At 41.1% G+C, this 19,402-nt stretch overlaps 1 protein-coding gene across 3 annotated transcripts in view; it reads right to left on the reverse strand.

Annotated features, from left to right (window-relative positions):
* Nucleotides 1–423: 423 nt before the first annotated feature.
* PRR36 (proline rich 36) overlaps nt 424–19,402 on the reverse strand; it is a 35,148-nt gene continuing 16,169 nt past the window's right edge. For 2 of the 3 annotated variants that reach the window (XM_075206912.1, XM_075206913.1), the window contains exons 3-6: nt 13,913–13,991; nt 11,296–11,342; nt 5,186–10,084; nt 424–1,451 (exon numbers count right to left, since the gene is read on the reverse strand). In XM_075206912.1, coding sequence (XP_075063013.1) covers nt 1,132–1,451; nt 5,186–10,084; nt 11,296–11,342; nt 13,913–13,991 — 5,345 coding nt within the window. In that variant the 3' untranslated portion in view covers nt 424–1,131. Of the gene's footprint in view, nt 1,452–4,812; nt 10,085–11,295; nt 11,343–13,912; nt 13,992–19,402 lie in introns of those variants that run through there. The other variant, XM_075206914.1, reaches the window with a different exon arrangement.

A 19,402-nucleotide genomic window follows, 5' to 3' on the forward strand; every position in this document is an offset into this window, starting at 1 on the left:
ATTTTGCATTTAAGTTAAATACTGACTGTTTTTCATGTAGCACACAAATATCAACTTTAAATTTCAGTGTACAAATAAGCTACCAAGTATTTGTGTGCTACATGAAAAACAGACAGTATTTAACTTAAGTGCAAAATAGAAAACTAATTTGCACCCCTTGCATTGTAATTTGTAACATGGTTTTTCCAGGATACTACTTATTCAATTTGTTTACTTAACTTTCCTTTATGAATCAGGCCCATTATCTGCAGGATTATAGTGGAATATTAGAAAGATAAACGTATCACATGGTTTATGGATCTTCTCACCTGATGAAGCTCAACAGCTTGTGTTATTAAGTGTCCAAAAAACTAAACTAAAAGTCTTATGCAGAAGAACTTCTAATGACATTCAGAAATATAAAAGTGAAACTTGAATTTCAAATACTTGACATAATAATTTAATTTCTGACACTGATTACTGCAAGCTATTGTGTTCTGTTATCCATGTCATATTAAGAGATGTGTTAAATTGATGTCTATGGGCTTGATTCATTAAGAAAAGTAATGCAAAATAATTACTAGCTTTGCACCTTGGCAAAACCATGTTGCATTGGAGGGGGATGTAAATTTAAAAGGCGATGGCAGATTTATAGTTGGGGTAGAGCATGTCCTAGATCAACTTTAAGTTTCAGTGTACAGATAAGCTATCAAGTATTTGTGTGCTACATGAAAAAACAGACAGTTTTTAACCTATGTGAAAAATAAAAAAACTTATTTGCACCCCTTGCATTGTAACATGGTTTTGTCCAGGAAAAATCTTACTCATTTTTTTGCCTTACTTTCCTTATGAATCAGGCCCTATGTATCCCCATCAGCTGTAAACATCATTAAGAGTTTAGTGTACTTTAATGGATCTGTAACAGTGTCTATCCATACATTCTTCTGTATATTATTGGTTGGGCACAATTTTTACATTGGGTAGTCCCAGTCTTTATAGACAACATACATCCACATGACTTTCAAAATCTGTCATTAGTGCAAAGCTCCACATTCATACAACACATTAAAAACATATTGCACATTGATGCATGCAGCTTGTTCCTGCTGCTGTACACGTTCACCACAATGCTCCTCATGGGTGGAGCCTCGTTTAGTGGAATGTTTCCACCTCAACTACTGTCCAGTCACCTTGCGGAGAGACGTCACCTTCAGGAGAGAAGCTGGTGACAGATGTGATGCTAGCGCGTGATTCGTCCAGTGGGGACAACAGTTCCGCCCACTTTCCCAATTCGACCCCCCGCACTCCTCCCTTTATCCCCCCTTCTGAAGCCGCAAGGAGCAAGGTTCTTCCGATCATCTGTTCCACCAGCCCCAGTTCAGCCCCCCTGGGACTGCGCTCCTGAGGTCCTCGCTCTGACTCGTAGATTGTGTATAACCCATCTGTAGGTGAGGTAATGGGGAAGGGTTCACCTAGAAAAAGGGGCAGGGAAAACTAAACATCATTATCTACTGTGGTAATTATTGCCATGTGATGTATTTTTTCATTATCTAGAAAATAATGTGATACTAGTATACACTTACATGCGAAATCTTCTGTCACTATATAATGTCCTGTGATATTATATTCTGCCATCTCACTATATAATGTCCGGTGATACTATACACTTCTATGTGATGTCTTCTGTCACTATATAATGTCCTGTGATACTATAATCTGCCATGTGATGTCTTCTGTCACTATATAATGTCCTGTGATATTATATTCTGCCATCTCACTATATAATGTCCGGTGATACTATACACTTCTATGTGATGTCTTCTGTCACTATATAATGTCCTGTGATATTATATTCTGCCATGTCACTATATAATGTCCGGTGATACTATACACTTCTATGTGATGTCTTCTGTCACTATATAATGTCCTGTGATACTATAATCTGCCATGTGATGTCTTCTGTCACTATATAATGTCCTGTGATATTATATTCTGCCATGTCACTATATAATGTCCGGTGATACTATACACTTCTATGTGATGTCTTCTGTCACTATATAATGTCATGTGATACTATACGCTTCAATGTGATGTCTTCTGTCACTATATAATGTCCTGTGATACTATACGCTTCAATGTGATGTCTTCTGTCACTATATAATGTCCTGTAACACTATACTCTGCCATGTGATGTCTTATGTCACCAATGTCTTGTGATACCATACACCTCCATGTGATGTCTTCTGTCACTATATAATGTCCTGGGATACCATACGCTGCCATGTGATGTCCTGGAACACTAAACAATGACACAATTATACTTGTACACCCAGTCAGTTCTAGTTTTACTTTTTGCTCATTTTAGGTTGGTGTAAGAGTCCCCACTGGTAAATATGGAAAATACTTCTTTCCACTGAAGTGAATCACCACAATCAGGGCTGGTTTTACGCCAATGATTGTGGGCATAAATGTTGGCAATCTAAGACATAACAGATTCACTATCCTGGTGACCAGTGTATTTTACTGTGCCCATTTCCCTGGTGAACAGTGTATTGCCCTGTGCCCATTTGCCTGGTGACCAATGTATTGCACTGTGCCCATTTCCCTGGCGACCAGTGTATTGCACTGTGCCCATTTGCCTGGTGACCAATGTATTGCACTGTGCCCATTTCCCTGGTGACCAGCGTATTGCACTGTGCCCATTTCCCTGGTGACCAATGTATTGCACTGTGCCCATTTCCCTGGCGACCAGTGTATTGCACTGTGCCCATTTCCCTGGCGACCAGTGTATTGCACTGTGCCCATTTCCCCGGTGACCAGCGTATTGCACTGTGCCCATTTCCCTGGTGACCAGCGTATTGCACTGTGCCCATTTCCCTGGTGACCAATGTATTTCACTGTGCCCATTTCCCTGGCGACCAATGTATTGCACTGTGCCCATTTCCCTGGCGACCAGTGTATTGCACTATGCCCATTTTCCAGGCAACCAGTGTATTGTACTGTGCCCATTTCCCTGGTGACCCTTTCTCAGCACAGAGTTGCTACTAGCCTATCGTCTCAATTTCCATCATCTCTTGTTTACTGAGTTACATTCTAATAGCTTTACATTTTAAATGTTCATCCTCAAAGAATATTAAGTTATTAACCCAACATATTTAAAATAGATTTTAAGAATTACATCTATCATGCAGAAGTGAATTTCTTGCACAAATTGCTCAGCGCTGAAAAATATGGAAACAACTTACAAACATTTAAAACCTGGGCTGTCCTTTGGAGCAACTATAATGTTAATAATTCCTTCAAAATTAGTTTACTGTGAATACGTATTTCCTTAACATGTGTACTCCTCTGTTCCTGCTGGTACCACTGATGTCACACATACATGTTACACACAGTATATACTGTATAACTGCATATTCTGTATACATATAATAAATATATTTTTTAACCAGGGCTTCTCCACATCTTGAGGTGCTCTGTAACTGTATATGGTCATTGCATAGAGCTGTGGATTATTCTCACAAACCTTTCCACATAGGACAATGTTTTAATTGCAGACGCTCTTTTATATATATTTGTATCTTAGGAATAGAGGTCCTTTAATGGCATCAGGGCTTGCACAGGATATAAAAGGAGTGCACATAATGTGCCCATGTTCTTGGCTGTAGGATTACATTCCTCTGAAGGGGCTGTCCAACACGTTTTTATTAACCCACAGGAAGTTGTGAGGTATGTCCGTCCTCGCAATGGTGTTTTTAGGTCAGGGGGCTTGGGGTGTGGCCGAGCACTTCAGAAGCGCTAGACAACCCACATGGAGTGGTCACACTCATTGTGTTATGGACATGTCCCTAATATGACACGGGCTTGAAGGCTACAACTGTATATTGTCCTTTCAACATGAAAGCCCTTACGTGTCCTATTCTAACTTATGGACCTATGAACAGATACACAAGTAGAAAAAGTTGGACTTCTTTTTGAGAAGGGCACTAATGAATTCTGGTTGGCAGTGCTACGATCGAAGCTGCCCAGATGGCTGCTATGGGCCCTACCAATGCTGGTCCATCTTCATACAGAAGCCCACGCTCCTCACTTCCAGAACTGAGAGCCCAATGGGGTTTCACTCCGCATGAGCCAGCCCCTGCGCTTGCTGAGGAGAGCAGAGCAGGAGAGATGGATACGTATCTTTTACTCACCTACCCAAATTTTACTATACGGCATGGTGACTTAGTTTTACACCCATGGTGGAAGGTATAATGACCAGGAGAAATTGGGTGAAAGATGGTGACATGCAGCGGCATTTATATTCCTGAATCTTATTATTTTATAATTGTTTTATAGCACTAATTTGATATACTTTGATGTTGTGTGACTCTATACTTTTTCTGTGTACAGGATGACAGATTATGAATGTGGTGATCTTAATTGTGGGGCTGCGTGTCCGGACTTTAGAGACTATAGTAATGTTTCTGATGACATGAGAGAGATGATAACTGGAAAGATGGACTAGAATTATATGGCAAGACATACAAGAAGATAGTAACATTGAGGTTTATAAAATAAGTAGTGGGATAAAATGGATGCAACATGGTGATGGAATGGAGGACATGCATGCGTGACAAACTAATACTCTAGTCTATGTATAAGTATATGGGAAACATACATATAAAAACACACACCATATGATATAATAATGCACAAACCACAAATACTGCATAGCACACAAAATACACACAGACGATGCACATTGACGAATGACCTTAACATTTTGCACCATCTGAAATAAAGGACACACATATGACACATGCGTAAATAAAAACAGAGGTCACCAGTTGTACAAAATAAATCAATGTTTATTATAATATTTGTAAAAAAAAAAAATACCCACAACAAACAGACAGCTAAACCAACATATTGGAGGAAAATAGTAAAAGCTAAGAAAGGTGTGAGGGGAAATATGGAGAGGAAGTGCTGGGAAGAAAAGAGGAATGAGAAGGCGAAACATAAGATAGATGATAGATGAAGTGACGTGATAAATGAGCGCTACATTGGTAGTTTGTAACACCTCTGTCAAAGTCTCAGAATGGTATGGTCCATAATCTCCTCCCTACTAATGATTAGCTCAATAGCTCTAAATTATTCACTCCCTGCTTTTCTGAGAATTGTGGTATCTTTTCATTCCAAGCATTACATAGTCAGTCATCATTACCTCTTTGGGCGCCTCTTTCCTCAGCTCCTTCCTCGTATCTTTGTTCTCCTAAAACAGTTGAAGTCAGCGGGCAATTAACAGCAGTCACTTCCCTTTTCCGCACTATTTGGTCATTCTCTGAGTCACTTATAGCAGATGGTGACGTATCTTGAGATTGCCCCTCAATGCCTGCATTCTGGAGAGGGTGAGGCACCCCTTTGCTCTTTGAAGCTGGTGTTCCAGCTGGTGTGTCTGCCCCTTCTTCTTGTCCCATATGGATACCTAAATCTGGATCAGGTGTAAGTGTAGTTTGTGGGGATGTGGCAACCTCATCTGAGTGGGATTCTACTCCAGAACTAGTATCTTCATAAGTTTTTAATTCTTCAGGGGTACTTGTCTCACTGCTACTTTGTCCTGCCAGTTGGGGATCACTCAGTGTGCTACAAACTGAAGCTCTTTCTACCACTTCTTCCTCTGTCTTATTTTGTTCCTCTTGCATATCCCCCTCTTGACCTAGGGTAGCTGGTCTTAGAGGTCTCTCTTCTGCATTTTCCTTAAAATCAGCCAACTCATCCCTCTGAACCAGCACCCATGACTCCTTCTCTGATTCCTGTGGGATAGCCGAGGGACCCACTGTCATTGTGTGGTATAAAAGCACATCACTTGCATTATTAGCTTCACAACTCTGTTCTGTTGACAGAGTCTGGACAGTGTTTTTGATCAGCGATAAGGTGTGTGTCAGCTCTGATTGGGGAACCACTGATTCTTCAGAGAAGGTTGTGTTCTCCACTGAATCTTCTGTCGCTTCTATGAAAGGATTTGTAGCTTCCACTGATATTGTCATAGTTTCCTCTACCAAGTCAGTAGGCTTTTGTAATGGTTTGAGAGATTCTTCAGCTGTTAATGGAACAGGTTCTCTTGATGCATGTAGTTCTTCTGTTGTTTTAGAATTATTTTCCTTTAAAGATTGTTCAACATCTATGTCTATGTTTGCGGACAGGTTGTATACTTGTTCTGCTGAATCCACAATCATAGTGATCTCTGGAACCATTGAAGATTTAAGTGGTGATCTTTCTGACTCTGACGTCACTGTAACTGACTCCACTTCTGCTGTACAATTTGGTTTCCTCACTGATTCTGCTGTTGGTGTTGCTGACTCTTCAACATACTTTAAGGGATAATTAAATGAATGATTTTCTACTGTTGGCATCACTGGGATATTTATTGTATTTACAGGTTTCTCTAACTCCATCAAGATTTCATATTTTACTGGTTCTTCTGTAGGTTTTACTATGTCATAATGTACTGCTACCAGCCTATCAATGAATGCCTCTTCCTCTTGAGGTTCTGCTGAAATTTCCACTGGTGCAGTGTCCACTGTTGTTAAAGACTCAGATTCCAGTAGGTCATTTTGTTTTTGAGTTGGTAAAGTATCTGGTATAGCAGAGTTCTTTATAGATTCCTTTGCATATATTTCCATATTCTCTGAAGGTTGTACTAGTGGAGATATAGCTATGTCTCCTGCTTCACATATTGTTGTGACTGAGTTCTCTGTAGAAGGTACTAGATTCTCAGGAGAGCCCATTAATTCCCATTTAGATAGTATTGTGACTTCTTCTCCATAATTTGGACATTTCACTTGTTCTAAAACTTCTAATGAAGATTTCAATTCCTCCTCTGGATAGTTAGCTGTTTCCAATAAAACCATTTCAGATGTTAATGGTTCCTCCGGGAACAATACAGAGTCAAGGTCTGAATGTCCTGGTTTTATTGGAGAACTCACAACATCAATACCAGCCTGTGCTGAGTGTAATTGTTTTTCCACTGTCACACGTCCTGATGGCCCTTTAACTGGCTCATTTATTTTGAGTATTGGGTTTCCAAAGAGCTCTGATCCATCAGATAAATGCTCTTGTTCTGCAGCTGGTCCGACTGTTTCAACTGGAGATTGTTCTTGAATTTGTTCTTCATCCATGTTTCTAGCTTCATTGTTCCCTAGTTCTAAATGTTTTATTGATTCCACCATGGAATCACAGGGGTTTTCTGCATCATATTTTACAGGTTCCACTGTGGAATTAAATTGGTCTGGTGGACAGTTTGTTTTTACTGGTGATTTAGTTATCTCTACTTCCTCTTGTGAAGTCTTATCTGGTATAGCCTGTTTTTCCAAGTCAGAACTTACAGATATCATCTGAGCTGTTTCAGAAGTTGTATCTTCTTTCTCTAGTCGTTGTGCCTCTACTGTAGAGCCCTCAGCCCCTTCTAGGTATTTGAATGGTTCTACTAGTTTTACCAGAGAGTGTGATCCTTCCAAACATTTCACATTTGCCACTGTAAAACTCACCTCCTCATTATGTTGCATTGTATTTTCTACTAGATCCAGTGGAGAGAGTATTCTTTCCTTTAAAGGCTTGAATGGTTCAAATGAAGTTTGTAATTTTTCCCCTGATGATGATAGTTCTTCCTCTAATGGTTTGACTGATTCTTTTGGGGATGTTGTAGTTTCTTCTATAGGATCCACTGGAGTTTTGATTTCTTCTGTTAAAGTTTTGACTGATTCCACTGAAGATACCAGTACTTGTTTTGTTGTGTCGACAAATCCTATTGGGCATGTTACTTCTTCCATGTTTGTATTTTCTGGGGATAGTATTCTTTTCTTTATAGTTTCATCTTCTTTCTTTAAAAGTTCCATTTCTTCTTCTGAAGTTGTTTCCTCCTCCATGGAAGAGGTCAGTGCTTCGCAAAGTTCTCCAGGGGAAGTTACTGGTTCCCTGAAATGTCTCAGTGGATTTCTAACCCCTTCCTTCAACAGTGTTCCTGGTTGTACTTCAGATACTACTTCACCCTCCACTTCTTCCTCTAAAGGTGTGATCTGCTCCAAAGAAGATGTAAGTACTTCTTGTAAAGGTTTGATACACTCCATTGGGGATTTTACTCCTTCATAAAAAGGTTTTACTGGAGTTATCTTTCCTTCTCTTAAAGGGGAGCAAGAATCTACATGGGGGTTTGCTTCTTCTTTTAAATGTTCCCATTCTGTCTTTAAAAGATCCACTGTTTGATCTGAGGGTTTGACCAGTTCCACTTGAGTTTCAAATTCTTCCTTTAAATATATAGGTGACTCATCTGAAGATGTCTGTACTACTTCTAAAGGTTTCATTAGTTCCATTGAGAGTGTGACTCCTTTATCCAATTGTTTTTTTAGAATTTGAGGTTCTTCATTTAAATCACTGACGAATTCTACTTGGGATATTACCCCTTTCTCTATCGGTTCTACTAAAGTTTTCACTTCTTCCTCTAAAGGTTTGCTTGTCTCTGCTGAACATTTTGCTCTACCCAGAGGAGATATTTCTTCCTGTAAAGGTTCTACTGGAGATTCAACTAACTCTACTAAAGATTTGTCTGTCTCCGCTGAACAGTTTGCTGGAACTAGAGACTTTTCTTCCTGTAAAGATTCCACTGGAGTTTCCACTACTTCTATTAAAGGTCTGTCTGTTTCTGCTGAAGCTTTTGCTAGATCCAGAGGAGACCTTGGTTGTTCCTGTATATGTTCAACTGTAGTGTTTACCCCTTCTTCTGAAGGTTTCATTGGATCCACTGAAAGTTTTTCTATTTCCAAATTAGACCTCAGTTGTTCTTGTTTCATTGATGTTTTCACTTCTTCTGTTGGAACTATGACTTGTTCCAGTGGTGTTTTTACATCTTCATTTGAAGAACATACTGTTTCAAACTTATTTTCTTCATCTGTAGGTGTGACTTGTTTTATGGGAGATTTTACAACGAGCTCCAAAGATTTGGATAGTTGTACTTGTGGATCCTCCGGATATGGTTCAGCTAATAATTGATCAGTTGCCACAGGAGGATTAATTGTTTCTAAAGGCACTTTGGATTCTTCCAAACGTTCTCCAGCAGTCTCTACATAATCCACTAGAGCATGTTCTGTGGCCTTGTTCACAAGTACAGCCAAAGTATCAACTAGTTCTTCTGGCAAGTTGACCTTATCAAAAGATGTATTTATTTGTTGTTTAACAGGATTTGCAGCTTTAACTAAGTTTTCATTTTCAGCATTGCTTGGATTCTTTGTATTTATGGCCTGAAGAGATTCACCTGAAGAGATTGATGGCTCCACATTCATTACTACTTCAGGTGCAGCACATTTTTCATTGACTGATTTACCAATCACAGGAGATGACTTTACTAGTTTAGATGTAGCAGGTTTAACTGGCACAGATGGTTGTTTAGTTGTTGCAGAGGCCTGTTTTCCTTGCTTACTGGGGTTAGATGTTAATGTAGTGTTCACTGGTTTAACAGGTGAAGTTTTGCCTGGCTTAGGTGATGCAGATAATATATTCATTGGTTTAACTGATGAAGTAGACGTTTTTGTTGTATTGGATTGTGTTGAAATTGGTGTAGATCTTGATGTCTTAACCAATGGAGAGAGTGTTCTAACAGGTTTGGTTGCTATTGAAGATGTGGTAGTTGGTCTTGGGGATGTAGATAGGCTTTTAGCTCCTTTTGCTGGTAATGACGCAGGGCTAACAGACTTATCAGGCACTATGTCTGTTGGTTTATTAGACATTGAGGGTGTCTTCAAAGATTTAGTTGAGTTTGATACAGAAGCGACTGGTTTAAATGGCACGGATACATTTCTTTCTGGTCGGATGCTTGGTGACTTATCTTTTGGCACTACCGCATGCTCTGGAAGTTTGCCCACTTCCTTTTTGGCTGCCCCATTCCGTTTTGTAGGCGTAGATATTTCTCCTGCTTGCGTAGTTTTAGGTTTGCTCATCTGGGCTCCCTCCACGCGTTTCTTGCCAGCTTCAGTTTTGGTGATCAGAGGGGATGCTGTCTGCTGAGGTCCCTTGTCCCCATTCTGGTGGCGGGATGTTTGGTTGGAAGGAGGTTTGATTGGAGATGCTGGATCTGAAATGGAATAGAGTTATTCACTATGTGATTTTACCAATTAGAGGGTAGGAACCAATAATTAAAACAAAGGTCCACTATATCAGTGTAAGGTGCTACCTTGCAAGGAATAGCTTACATATTAACAATGGATTTTACCAGGTTTATGATAAAATGCATTGACATTGTAATTTCTCTAAGGTTCCATATTTTGAAACAGAAAACATCCATATATATCCACATTTACGGGTTCTTTTTCCCACTAACCATGTCACACTAAACATGCATCATGGGGCTACTTTAGAGGTGATATACATCATTTTTTTTGCATCAGAGGCGCATTTCTGTACTGCGCATACCTACCAAAAATGTGTGCATGTAGGCACAGATATTTGGACATTTTCATTTGAACTACTGCAGGACAGAAGTTGTACTGTATATTCATTTAATAACATTTTATATTAGCAATGCAACTTTTGCTTTTATTAATAACTCAAGACCAGTGGTGGAAGTGGGGTGTATACTGTGGTATGCCATACCGCCATTTCTCCTGCTGTCTTCATTGTAAAACTATCAAATTCCATTCAATTCCATTCCCTTTACATTTTTCATACCGCCACTACTAAATTTCCACTACGACCACTGCTCAAGACAATATTCTCTTTTGTGTATATAACACTTCATTACTATATTGTGTATAAGTAGGGTAATGTCACTTTAGCATTTACTGCTAACACTGTCAAGCCACCTCTCTACGATATCTGTATAATATCATTAGGTGTAAGTATACACACCTGTACGCCTGACATACATCTGGGGAGAATACTGTTTTTGAGCTGGATGCATCTTGAGCAGAGTCTGACTGAACAAATACACATTTTTTTTTCTTTTTCTACATACATTTGGGGTGCAACTGTGTCCACTTGTAAATGTCTCCCCAGGAGTCTAAGTTATGGTAGAATAAGTATTGCATATTATTGTGTAAAAAATCATGGCTGTCCTTGTAAACCATGGCCCATGGGGGAATTCTAAGAGTTAGATGCTCTCTAGATGTCTTCATCAGAGAGCTATAAAAAATGAGCTTCATTCTGGCATTCCTGAAGATCAGACCCCATGTGCTGGTACACTCGGGTTACATATAGCTCTCGTTGTGTCATTATGTCACTAAGATGGTGCAGAGTACTATAACCCTGATCTCTTCTAGTCATTGTATTAGTCAGATAGCAACTCACCTCTGTGTTGCACTGGTCTGGATTTGTTGGGGGAAGCAGTCACTGTCCTGTAACACAGAAGAAATATATGTACAATACACATAAGTGGTATGATTATCAGTATTGGCACTGAATTATATTCACATATATTTGACACATTGGGGGGTATTCAATTGTTAGCGTTAACGGGAAAAAACGAGCGCTCAAAAAATATTACCGTTTATACGGTAATATTGCACACAAAAAGCGTTAATACGGTAGTTTACTCGCGGAATTTCAGCTCGCCGCTCAGGGAGCAGCGAGCTGAAATTTCGCGAGTAATTACCGTATTAACGCTAAGATTTTTTGAGCGCTCGTTTTTCCCCGTTAACGCTAACAATTGAATACCCCCCATTGTGACATTAAAATATGTCAAAAATAAGAATATATCTTACAGTTCCCATGTCTGCCATTACCTCCTATGTCTTAATTATATGGTCCTTACATAAATTCTGTCCACTATTGGTTTGATGTCAGTACTTTGGTACTGGCACCAACCCTCACCTGCACTGGTACAATCTTCGCCCCTCTCTAATAGGAAGCCCCACCATTACTGGTACCAAGTCTCGACCCACATTTGTAAGACCACATTTGTACCTAACCGAACCACTACTGACTGGTACATGCAACACACACTGACACAAAGCCACAATATTAGTGAGGTAGGAGGTTCCAGTCCTGTTGTCACCCAAGGCATACAGCTGTCCCCCTCAGATACTGTCCTGATGTGTGTGTGTTTATTTTATGTCTGTAATCTGTGTGTCTGCTTTGTGCATTTACTGTATTTCAGTTTACTGAGTATATTTGTTGTCCGTGCATTTTTGTTGTGTTTAATGTATGTTTGTTATTTCATTTTCCTGCCATTTCCACTAGTGTCTGATATGTGTTGGCAGGTGTCTGTTATCTATAAGTTTAAAGCGCTACGGAATTTGCTGGCGCTATATAAATAAATGTTGATGATGATGTTACGTTGTGTGTATGTGTGTGTGTTTAATGTTTGTCCATTATCTGTTTTCTGTGCCTGTCTGTTCTGTATATATATATATATATATATGTTTAAGATCTTTGATGTATGTGTTTTGTGTGTCAACAGTCAGTCTTACGGATTGAAATGTGCATTATAAGGAATACTTCACTCCCTACTGTGAGGTATAACACTATTACAGCTACCTCGGAGTTTGGTGCTCCGTATAAAGATATTCAGCTTGCAGCCTTGCACCCTCTTGTGGTCACTGAACATCTCAGTGATTTCTATGTTTATATCTGATAGCACTGGGTCATTATTCCATATGTTATATATAAATGACTGCCTCATCGCTATGCTGGTCATACATGTTGTGATATAGCCTGAAATTGCAGCACGGATCCCAAAATGACTGATATGCTCAATATGAATTCTATTTAAATCTATTAGATCTTTATCAGCATCCACTTGTGACGGTCCAGGTCCACTACATAAATAGACCTGCCCTTTTGTGAGAAGCAAACAGACATTATCTTCTTAGTCAGTGTTGGAACACGCTAACTAGGAAATTAATGCCGTTTGCTTTTTCCTGAATATTGACTCTTATTGCGACTACAGATTTTATACATTACAACTGCCGGACGTCTGGCTAACAGAATAACTTTCTTTGCTTTCCAGAGGGAAAGACACAAGTTTCAAACACTGGACTGCTGCAGCTGAGGGTCACTCAGCATTCCATCTGCACAGTGATCCGGCTCCTTCACAAGTAGAGGATTGTTTTTACAGTTCTACTCCGTCTCATTACAAACAAAACAACCATTAATCTGTTCCAATTAGCTGTTTATTCACTATCCAAACTTGTATATATACAAGTATATATATATAAAAATAAAAGCATGTGCGGGATGGAAAAATTATTATGATTATATGAAACCACAAAGTGGATAAGAGATATCTTTGAGAATAGTCTCTTGAGAATACCATCTCATTTGTGTATTATCTGCTATAAGCAGTGCCGTAACTAGCCATTTTAGTGCCCTGGGCGAGACAGGGAACCGGCGTCCCCCATCTAAGTGGGAGTGTCAATCGTCGAGTGGGCGTGGTCAACCTACTGGGGGGGGGGGGGCGCGTGGCTAGTGCTTTACAAGTTCTAGACTGCACTGAAACCCCCTCCCTCCCCATTCTTCTCGGTCTGGCTTTGTAAGGATCTTTATGTAATAAGCCTCCATAGAATCAAAGTACTTTAAATGCAGCTATCACATGCTAGCTGTATAAAAAATGAATTGGTTATAGCCTATAAGTATTTGTGTATTTATCCATATTACATGGGCATATGTACAATTTGTCAACTTGGATCAGTGTCTTCATTATAATATTTTCTGTATCAGCTCTCTCTTACTTTGTATGTTCACCAATCTGGTCACGTATGTGTGTGGCCTAATTGGACATTGATCTGTGGCCAATTTTTAGAAAGAACTGAGATAGTGGGTATCTGGTGCAGTGGCAAGGAAAGGAAACAAGGGAGGAAAGCTGGTTATACTTACATATACAGAGCTATGCGTCCCCAATACACTGTCACTGATGCCCATAAAGTCTCACCCGCATGGTCATACCGTATATTAGAGGTAGTCTTACCTGACTGTGCTGGTCTTTGCCATAGTTGCTTCCTTTCCTCCAGAGGTTGCTTTACCAGCTGCAGGCCTAGATGGTGGCTCTTTACAAAACAAATAAATACATTGTTATTTCTTACAAAATGTTTAAGAAATAATGTTACAGGAGTGTGTAATAAGAATAACACCAGGGGAAATAAAAGGTACTGGGTCATTTGACATGAAAATGTGAAGATAAATGTACTGGCTCTTTTAATGATCAAAGTTACTGACCTACTGTGACCCCAGAAAACCAGCTTTGCATAAAACAGATACACAATAATATGCAATAACATGTCACATGAGTAATAAGACAATCATGTTGCTGCAATGAGATGTCCTAGTGTAATAATACAATATTGCAGGGGTAATAAGACACTCGTGTTTCTGCAATGAGGTTTCCCAGTGTAATAATACAATATTGCAGGGGTAATAAGACACTCGTCTTGCTGCAATAAGATGTCTTCGTGCAGTGGTTCCCAAACTTTTTCAGTTCTCGGTACCCTTGAGGGGGTTTTTCAATTGTTGCTCCGGGCGCCGCCGGAACGAGCGCGTTAAAACTATTACCGTTTATACGGTAATATTGCGCGTAATTACCATTCATACGGTAATTTACTCGCTCAATTTCAGCTCGCAGCTCCCTGAGCAGCGAGCTGAAATTGAGCGAGTAAATTACCGTATGAATGGTAATTACGCGCAATATTACCGTATAAACGGTAATAGTTTTAACGCGCTCGTTCCGGCGGCGCCTGGAGCAACAATTGAATACGCCCCTTAGAGTCTCCATAAATTTTTAAAGGCACCCCTCCAAAATAATTATGGAGCGGTGCTGGTAGAGTCAAAAAAACTTAAAAAGTATTTAGGTCAGGACAGAAATACTTATATAGTTGTATGCAAAAATAATGCACATAAATCCATGGGAAAAGAATATTTTAATATATTTTTTTCAATTATATTTCTGTCAAAGAATAGTTTACAGCTAACTCACACTGTGCCCCTTCATCCACACACTGTGCCCCCTTCATCTCCACACACTGTGCCCTCCATCTCCACACACTGTGCCCTCCATCTCCACACACTGTGCCCTCCATCTCCACACATACTGTGCCCTCCCCTCCATCTCCACACACACTGTGTCCCCTGCATCTACACACACACACACACACACACACACACACACACACACACTGTGTCCCCTGCATCTACACACTCTGTGCCCTCCATCTCCACACATACTGTGCCCTCCCCTCCATCTCCACACACAATGTGCCCTCCTTCATCTCCACACACTCTGTGCCCTCCTTCATCTCCACACACTCTGTGCCCTCCTTCTCCACACATTCTGTGCCCTCCTTCTCCACACACTCTGTGCCCCCTCTGCATCATCACACACTCTGTGCCCCCTCTGCATCCATCACACACTCTGTGCCCCCTCTGCATCCATCACACACTCTGTGCCCCCTCTGCATCCATCACACACTCTGTGCCCCCTCTGCATCCATCACACACTCTGTGCCCCCTCTGCATCCTCCTCTCACTCTGTGCCCCCTCTGCATCCATCACTCACTCTGTGCCCCCTCTGCATCCATCACACACTCTGTGCCCCCTCTGCATCCATCACACACTCTGTGCCCCCTCTGCATCCATCACACACTCTGTGCCCCCTCTGCATCCATCACACACTCTGTGCCCCCTTTGCATCCATCACACACTCTGTGCCCCCTCTGCATCCTCCTCTCACTCTGTGCCCCCTCTGCATCCTCCTCTCACTCTGTGCTCCCTCTGCATCCATCACACACTCTGTGCCCCCTCTGCATCCTCCTCTCACTCTGTGCCCCCTCTGCATCCTCCTCTCACTCTGTGCCCCCTCTGCATCCTCCTCTCACTCTGTGCTCCCTCTGCATCCCAGAGGCCAGGAAGAGGAAAAACAAAGCAAAAAAACTTACCAATCTGGCGGCGCCTGGGACCCAGCACCCTCCTCTCTCCTGCCGCTTGTCACTGAATGTCGGGCGTGATGACATCATGCCCGACATTCAGTGAGAAGCAAGGAGGGAGGATGCTGGGTCCGTGACGCCGCCGGATTGGTTAGTTGGTTTGTTTTTTTTTTGTTTCGTTTTTTCTCTACCCGGTCGCGGCACCCCTGTGACAGCGCCGTGGCTCCCAGGCGGACACTTTGGCAACTGCTGTCCTAGTGTAATAATACAATATTGCAGGGGTAATAAGACACTCGTGTTGCTGCATTGATGTCCCAGTGTAATACAATGTCACAGGGGTAGATATTCCTTTAATGTTTTTGTTATATTATAATAAGATGTTATTGGGTGTGATGCGACGTCTAGGTTGATATTTACTGTAATAAGATGTGACAGGGGAAAGAAGACTTCCAGGAGCTGGGTTACTGTAATAACACGTTTACAGGGGTAATAAGACATTCCATTCTTGAGCTAGGTTTCTGAAATTAGATATTACTGGGGCAAAAAAGGTATTCAGAACTGGAGTAACTAAATAAAATGTTGCAGTGATAACAAAACACTCAGGAGCAAGGTTACAATAACACAATGTCATGGGTGTAATAAGACAGCCAGGTACTGTGTTAGTTTACTTAGATGTTATAAGGGCAATAAGACATGCATGAGATGGGTCACTGTGATAAGATGTTACAGTAAAAATAAAACACTCAGGAGCTGGGTTGCAGTAATAGAGTGGTAATAAGACATTAACAAGGTTACTGTGATAAATTGTTACAGGGTTAATAAGGCACTCAGGAGCTGGGTTACTGTATTTAGATTGTATTAAGAGTTAACACAGGGATACTGAAGCATCAGGAGATGGGTTACTGCAATGGTCATCAAAGTGTGGGATGGGCCCCTCTAGGGACTAGTGAGGGGGGGGGGGGGACCAGGTATGATCTAATGCACTGTGTGGAGTAGGGTAAAGCAGATGTCTGACTTATCCAGAACTGCCCCTTAATATATGCAATGCTCCTTTTTCACCATCCAACCCGCCGTACATCCATGTGTAGGAGGAACACTGTTTGAGGCAGGCATCTGCAGTGCAGAGGGAGTCTTATACACAGTGCAGTTCCTCAGTGTACTGTGTTCACCAGGTATCTCATCAATGTGTAATGCTGAGGGTGAGAGAGAGGAACAGGGCTGTGAGAGAGAGGAATAAAGACTGAGGGAGAAAGAGAGGAGCAATGGGGCTAATTGGGGGAGGGAGGAATAAAGGGTTATGGGTAGCAAAAAGAATAAGGGACAGGGTTGAAAAAGAGAGGAAAGTGCAGGGAGAGATGGAGCGGTGGTAGTCTTAATACCGATGCAGAGAAACCCGACATAATCACACCGATAGTGTGTTCCCCGACAGACTCTTCACACCGACTGCTTACAATGCACACTTCAAACGATTCTGATGAATTCAGATGCCGGCCGCGTAGAATGACATCACTTTCATGGGCAAATGTATTAATGTTGCTGGTAAGGTGTTCATTTAAGGAGATACCGGTTCTACAATGTACTTTTCAAAGGTTTGTACATTGTATAGCCGGAGCCTCCTTATAAGCCAGTGCTTAAGCCTCAGCCACTGATCCTAAGAGCCAATAGTGGATAGGCCTGAGTCTGAGACCGCTTGATTTAAAATTTCCTGTACAGTAGTCCCTCAGGAGCTGTATTACTGTAGTAATGTGTTACAGGGGTAGTAAGACTCTTAGGAGCTGGGTTACTGTTATAATATGTTACAGGGGTAGTAAGACTCTCAGGAGCTGGGTTACTGTAATAATATGTTACAGGGGTAGTGAAACTCTCAGGAGCTGGGTTACTGTAATAATATCTTACAGGGGTAGTAAGACTCTCAGGAGCTGGGTTACTATAATAAGATGTAACAGGGGTAGTAAGACTCTCAGGAGCTGGGTTACTGTAATAAGATGTTACAGGGGTAATAAGACTCTCAGGAGCTGGGTTACTGTAGTAAGATGTTACAGGGGTAATAAGACACTCGGGAGCTGGGTTACTGTAATAAGATGTAACAGGGGTAGTAAGACTCTCAGGAGCTGGGTTACTGTAATAAGATGTTACAGGGGTAATAAGACTCTCAGGAGCTGGGTTACTGTAGTAAGATGTTACAGGGGTAATAAGACACTGAGGAGCTGGGTTACTGTAATAAGATGTTACAGGGGTAATAAGACACTCAGGAGCTGGGTTACTGTAATAAGATGTTACAGGGGTAATAAGACTCTCAGGAGCTGGGTTACTGTAATAATATGTTACAGGGGTAGTAAGACTCTCAGGACCTGAGTTACTGTAATAAGATGTTACAGGGGTAATAAGACTTTCAGGACCTGGGTTACTGTAGTAAGATGTTACAGGGGTAATAAGACTCTCAGGAGCTGGGTTACTGTAGTAAGATGTTACAGGGGTAGTAACACTTTCAGGACCTGGGTTACTGTAGTAAGATGTTACAGGGGTAGTAAGACACCTTAAGGAGCTGGGTTACTGTAATAAGATGTTACAGAGGTAATAAGACTCATAGGAGCTGGGTTACTGTAATAAGATGTTACAGGGGTAATAAGACACTCAGGAGCTGGGTTACTGTAATAAGATGTTACAGGGGTAATAAGACTTTCAGGACCTGGGTTACTGTAGTAAGATGTTACAGGGGTAATAAGACTCTCAGGAGCTGGGTTACTGTAGTAAGATGTTACAGGGGTAATAAGACTTTCAGGACCTGGGTTACTGTAGTAAGATATTACAGGGGTAATAAGACTCTCAGGAGCTGGGTTACTGTAGTAAGATATTACAGGTGTAGTAACACTTTCAGGACCTGGGTTACTGTAGTAAGATGTTACAGGGGTAGTAAGACTCTCAGGAGCTGGATTACTGTAATAAGATGTTACAGAGGTAATAAGACTCACAGGAGCTGGGTTACTGTAATAAGATGTTACAGGGGTAATAAGACTTTCAGGACCTGGGTTACTGTAATAAGATGTTACAGAGGTAATAAGACTCACAGGAGCTGGGTTACTGTAATAAGATGTTACAGGGGTAATAAGACCTTCAGGAGCTGGGTTACTGTAGTAAGATGTTACAGGGGTAGTAAGACTCTCAGGAGCTGGGTTACTGTAATAAGATGTTACAGGGGTAATAAGACTCTCAGGAGCTGGGTTACTGTAATAAGATGTTACAGGGGTAATAAGACACTCAGGAGCTGGGTTACTGTAATAAGATGTTACAGGGGTAATAAGACAGTCAGGAGCTGGGTTACTGTAATACGATGTTACAGGGGTAATAAGACTCACAGGAGCTGGGTTACTGTAATAAGATGTTACAGGGGTAATAAGACTTTCAGGACCTGGGTTACTGTAGTAAGATGTTACAGGGGTAGTAAGACACTCAGGAGCTGGGTTACTGTAATAAGATGTTACAGGGGTAATAAGACTCACAGGAGCTGGGTTACTGTAATAAGATGTTACAGGGGTAATAAG

Source organism: Mixophyes fleayi, chromosome 4, assembly GCF_038048845.1.
Source record: "Mixophyes fleayi isolate aMixFle1 chromosome 4, aMixFle1.hap1, whole genome shotgun sequence".
NCBI classification, from domain to species: domain Eukaryota; kingdom Metazoa; phylum Chordata; class Amphibia; order Anura; family Limnodynastidae; genus Mixophyes; species Mixophyes fleayi.